At 47.6% G+C, this 6,000-nt stretch overlaps 1 protein-coding gene across 1 annotated transcript in view; it reads right to left on the bottom strand.

The window, feature by feature from the left end:
• Positions 1 to 799: 799 nt before the first annotated feature.
• Positions 800 to 6,000, bottom strand: part of Slc25a33 (solute carrier family 25 member 33) — a 28,991-nt gene continuing 23,790 nt past the window's right edge. Inside the window, exons 6-7 of the mRNA XM_038332894.2 lie at positions 2,948 to 3,228; positions 800 to 1,262 (exon numbers count right to left, since the gene is read on the bottom strand). Of these exons, the coding sequence (XP_038188822.1) occupies positions 1,063 to 1,262; positions 2,948 to 3,228 (481 nt within the window). The 3' untranslated portion in view covers positions 800 to 1,062. The remainder of the gene's footprint in view (positions 1,263 to 2,947; positions 3,229 to 6,000) is intronic.

Here is a 6,000-nt window from a genome sequence, read left to right as displayed (position 1 = left end):
CCCGCTTACCTGAGTGCTAGGATTATACATGGGCACCATCTGTAATCTGGTTAAAATTCCAGTTATTTAAAAGACCTTAGGCTGGGCAGTGGCAGCTCACACCTTTCTCACGCCAATCCCAGCAGAGAGTGAGGACAATCTCTGAGTTTGAGGCCAGCCTGGTCTACAGAGGGAGTTCCAGGACAGTCAGGGCTACACAGAGAAGCCCTGCCTTGAAAAGGAGGTATCTAGGCAACACCCTCCCTGTCCGAATGAAGTGCCTCCCCAGGGCTGCATTCCTCTGCAGCAGAGTGTGGCACTGATCAACACACTCAGTGTTTGAGGCCAACCCTGGAGGCTGCGGCACCCCACACTTGCGAGCACGCCTGGGCTGAAGCAGATTTCACTCCTGCAAATACACTGAGGAGGCGAGCAGCTGATAAGCAGTGCTTTCAAACTGACTGGGGTTCAAATGTGGAGAACAGTGTTTCTTGTCAAGTCAGTCAGGCCCAGCGGTGCACATCTGCATTTTCAGCACTTGGAGGCTGAGGCAGGAGAACTAAAGTCTGAGATCAGTAGCAAGACCCTGTCTTCAAAAAAAGGAGGGGGCTAAAGTCACATTTTCCCTCATTTCAGTGCCTGGATAAAACTACCTGGGAACTGGAAATGTCCAGAGGGAAAGCTGTGGGAAGTTCGCCACAGTGCACCAAATGTGACTGCTAGTCCCTGTCTGTCAGGGAGTCCGCACAGGTGCTTAGAAAAGAGGTTGTGGCTGGTTTATGGTACAGTGAGCACAAAAGAACACAAACCCAGCACAAACTTAAATTAAATAGCATGATTTAATTTACTTGCTGCTCAATCCTCAATCCTCTTAAGTTAAAAAAAAAGTTCTAATTAACTATTAACGTTAATGAATTAAAACCTTCCAGAAACATGAATCCAAAAGGAAATGTCCAACAGGTGAGACGAGCCGGGCAGTCTATGGCCTTTGCTGTTTCGGTGTGGAACACTACACATCAACGGAAAAGAAAATCTCTAGGTTTTCAGTTTTATTCTTCTAGAGCACAACTGTGTAGCCTGTGGCTAAGCTCGCTCTCCCAGCAGGTACACGATGAACTCATAGGTGGACAGCACAATGGCAGTGTTGGGGATCTGCCGGATGAGCTGAGCAAACAGTCCCCGGTAGAAGGCGAGGTAGCCTTCCTCCCGGAATACCAGGCGGGCCGTCTGCACGAATGACTTGTACTTGGTGCCTTCCTCCCGGAGCCGTGTCCTGATGACCTCTGTGGGAGAGACACAGTGTGAAGAAGTCAAGGCTCTGTGTCTACTGGGCATCGCGGTTCTCACCTGGACAAGGCAGTCACATGCTGAGAGGGACAGGAAAAGCTAAGTTCTTTTTTTTTTTTGGTTTTTCAAGACAGGGTTTCTCTGTAGCTTTGGAGCCTGTCCTGGAACTAGCTCTTGTAGACCAGGTTGGCCTTGAACTCACAGAGATCCGCCTGCCTCTGCCTCCCGAGTGCTGGGATTAAAGGCTAAATTCTAGTAGGACATATTGGCACACATCTTTAGTCCCAACACTCAGGAAACAGAATCTGGTGAATCTCTGTGAGTTTAAGTGGACCAGCCTGGTCCACAAAATGAGTTCCAGGATAGCTAGATCTACACAGTGAACATTGTCTTGGAGGAAAAAAAGAAAGGGGGGGGGGGAGGGAGTGAGAGAGGGAGGGAGGGAGGAAGGTAGGAAGGAAAGAAGGAGAAAAGGTTTTTTTAGACCATATTCTAATTGGTCTAAAAGATTTCCTCCAGTCTCCCTACTCTGTCTAGTTGAAAAGCCCCTGGTCTCTGTCCCGGCACACTGGCCCAGTGCTGGTCACTTCTGCTTGAGCAGACCTCAGAGCTGGGAGGGACTTCTGATCTCCCTGTTCAGGCCTTTGTGGCTTGCTGGGTGCTCCAGAATACAACGGGACCTAACCCTTGTTCCCGAGACTCTGGTGCATCTGTCACTGCTGTGCCGGGGGCTCTGGACACACAACCTGTTCTCACAGCAAATGAACTAGTCTTTAAGCAGGTGGGTGGGACAGTAGTTATCTCGCTCTTGCATCTTGGCTAAGGGTGCAGCTCAGCAGCAGTGTCCAACATACACAAGGCCCTCGGCATAGTCCCTAGCATTCTGACAGGAAAAGGGGACTTGGTTTGGGAGGCAGAGGCAGGTGGACCTCTGTGAGTTCTAGGTCAGCCTGATCTACAGAACAAGTCCCAGGACAGCCAGGGCTATGTAGAGAGCTGTTTCAAAACAAAAACAAAAAAGACCAACTAGTAGATTTATGTAGCATTCTACTCATTCGTCCCCCATAACTTTTTCAATCAAGGAATTTTAAGTAAAGTCCAGTTTGGGGCTTCTTTGAAAACAGAGGTTCAGTAACCCACATTAGGCCCAGCAAACTCTTGCCACACTGGGGTGGAGCTGAGCAAGATAGAGGCCAGCACTCATGACTTGTGACAATGCAGTCAATGATGGCGTCACTCTGTCCTGCAGGGACAGAATAAGCATCTCCTGAAGACTAGAGCGTCACTTTGGCTGGATCAGACATGCTTAACCAGGGAAACTCTGCATATACTCCAGTGAAAATCTCTAGACTCTATAACTACTGTCACAGGCATCTCATGTAAGGGCCACTCAACTTATGTCACATGCATTTCGTTCTGTGCTACCAGAGCTGTGGTGTCTATGCACAGTGACAAACATGACATTTTTGCTTTTTGTTTTTTTTTTTTCAAGACAGGGTTTCTCTGTGTAGCTTGAAACTGGCTGTCCTGGAACTCATGCTGTAGGCCAGGCTGGCCTTGAACTCGGAGGGAGACTGCCAGTCTTGACCTTCCAAGTGCTGGGATTAAAGGCGCCCGCCACCACTGCCCGGCTCCTCCCACCAACTGTTTTGCTGCTCCGGGAGAAAAGAGCAGAGCGTACCATGTGGGTAAGCAATGCAGGAGGCGCATCCCTTAGAAACAGCGGCAGCTGCCATGAGTCCAAAAAAACCGGAGGAACTTTTCTCAGCTCCATCCGAGGAGGAGACCACCGGAGCTTCTTTCAGATACTTCTTTAAACTCTCATAAATAGCAAAGCAGATGATCGTCTCTGAGATCCCAGCATAGGAGGCAGTCAGCCCTCTATAGAAGCCACGGATGCCTTCTGTCTGGTACACGTGGCGCGCACACTGGAGTGTATTCATCTGCTTGCAGCCTCTCACCCTGTCAGAGGGGAGCAATGATAGGTGCTGAGAGACACATCACACACAAGTCACATGAGGGTCACCCATGACACAGAAATGACGCGGGGGAAGAAACCTGTCTTCCTTGTTCTGAGGCTGCCTTACCTCTGACCCACTGTGAGACAAGTTCAATTAGCTGAGAAACCTGACGGCCCACAGAATAGATGGCATCTGAAATGACAGTCACTGAAGCAGGCTTGTAGCCTTTGACCCAACTGTAGAAAATGCTAATGGAGGGTAATATTTGTCAGAGAAAACAGTTGGGACCACTGAAATACCTGAAAACAGGACTAGCTCGGTAAACTGCCACAGACAAGATGATAAATTATGACAGCAAGAGATAAGGGAAAGGTAGGTGGAAAGTCAGAGACGCCTTTCATCCCAGCACTCGGGAGGCAGAGGCAGCAGCTCTCTGAGTCTGAGGCCAGCCTGGTCTACTGAGTGAGCTCCAGGACAGCCAGGGCTACACAGAGAAACCCTGTCTGGAAAAACAAAAGAAACAAAAGTTGGACAAAATGACACCAGAGGGACTGCTCAGGGAAAGGCTGCTGAGACGTCTCCTTTTTGGTATGCTGGGGTTTGAACTCGGGGCTTTGAGCATGGCAGGTAAGTTCTGTACCACTGAGATATCCACCAGCCCAAAGTGCTCCTTCTTAACATTGTTCTCTGGAATGTGATTTGTGTGCATGACAAGGAACAAACCCATGGTCTCTTATATGGGAAAAAGGTACATACATGCACACATATATGGATATATTTATATGAGTATACATGTATATATCTATATTTCTTCTTAGCTATGCTGTATAGAATTTTTAATCTAGACATAGTACCTGATATTTTACTCATTTATTTACTTTTAAATATTTACTGATCGGGACTGGAGAGATGGCTCAGTGGTTAAGAGCACCTCCTGCTCTTCCAAAGGTCCTGAGTTCAATTCCCAGCAACCACATGGTGGCTCACAACCATCTGTAATGAGATCTGGTGCCCTCTTCTGGCCTGCAGGCAGAGCACTGAGAATACTGTATACATAATAAATAAAGAAATCTTTAAAAAAATAAATAAATATTTACTGATGCATTTACTTTACATATACGTGTGTGTGTGTGTGTGTGTGTGTGAATTGTGTGCAGGCATTAGATCCCTGGAACTGGAGCTATAGGCTGTTGTGAGCTGCCTGATGTGGTGCAGGAACTGAACCTGCGTCCTCTATAAGAGCAGAGAATGTTCTTGGCTGCTGAGACATAGCTCCAGCACACAGTGGTAGATTTTTATTCTGTCATTTCCAAGGTTGGTGAGAACCCCTGCCTTAATCTTTTTTAAAAAATAACAGCTCAGAATGAGCTAATTATTCTTCTGACTTTGTCCTCATTTTACAAGGAAAGTAACAGAAATATCAATCTACTTTTTGTTTGTTTCTTTTATACATATTCCTTTTTGTCTCTAAACAATGTCCTCTGCTCAAGAGTCACTGAAGACTCACTCTGTTTTATAGACTAAGTGCTGCTGATACTAGACTCATGAATGGAAAACGAGCTTAAACAGCTCACACCTGTAATACCAGGCACGGTGGCTCACACCTGTCTGTAATACCAGGCACGGTGGGTCACACCTGCCTGTAATACCAGCATTTGGGAAACTGAGATAGGAGAATGGATTGAGTTTCAGGCCAGCATGGATAACAGAGTGAAGCCTTGTTTCAAAAAAAAAAAAAAAAAAACCAATGAACTAAAAAAAAGAGACAAGCTGGGGCTGGAGAGATGGCTCAGTGGTTAAGAGTATTAGCTGCTCTTCCAGAGGTCCCAGGTTCAATTCCCAGCACCCATATGGCAGCTCACAGCTGTCTGTTATTCCAGTTCTGGGGGATCCTATGCCCTCACACAGACATACATGTAAGCAAAACACCAATGCACATAAAATAAAAATATTAAGAAAAGAGACAAGCTAAGCTGTTAAACTTCTGGACTCTGTTCTCTTGCTCCCATCTTTTTGTGCGCCCCTCCCGCCCCTGCACCTGCACCGAGCTCCTCTGAGAGGGTGGAAGCCGCTGTAGTCTCAGGAGGCTCTCCTATCCTCTTCTCACTCCACCCTGCCTAGGCTGTACTAGGGACCCTCCAGCATGCTGGGTGCCTCACACCCCTGGTCCCTCTGGACTCCAACTCTCTTAGCACATTGGTTGTAATGCTGTATGATAGAAAGCAGGAGCAATTTCCCTGGCAGCCAATGGAACAAGACATGCTCACAGATGTTCACAGAGCCCACCTAAATAAAGGTCTAAAATGTCCTGAGCACTAGAAAGGATCTCAGTCAACTGATGCTAAACACAGGTGACATCGGGACCCTGAGCACTTAGCACTGAGGTGATACCAGAGGCTGCCAGGAAACAAGGCTTGCCAGAAGCTTGACGCACAACCATAGAGAGGAAGGGCCCAGTAAGGGACTGCATACTCAGGAAAATGGACGTGTAGGGCACACGCAACACTTTGGGAAGACTTTACGCAAAGTCTATCTTGCGCTCTCCCCTTTTCTTAGAAGCAGCTAAGAAAAGACAGGCTTGCTAACATTTCCAGGGCTCACCTCTGGGCCACACAGCACAAGGTCTTTTGGAATCCAGGCGGTTCCTTGAACTTAAATGGGAGAGCCCGAATTTCTACTAGAGACCAGCATCCCTTCAAGAAGTGTGGGTGTGGGTGGCGGCCTGCAGAAGCAGTAGCTGTGGCTCACACATTTCCCTAGCACACTGTCACAA

This window comes from Arvicola amphibius, chromosome 6, assembly GCF_903992535.2.
Source record: "Arvicola amphibius chromosome 6, mArvAmp1.2, whole genome shotgun sequence".
In the NCBI taxonomy this organism is placed as follows: Eukaryota; Metazoa; Chordata; class Mammalia; order Rodentia; family Cricetidae; genus Arvicola; species Arvicola amphibius.
Note: the sequence above shows the minus strand (reverse complement) of the source record. Positions and strands in the feature narration are given on the sequence as shown.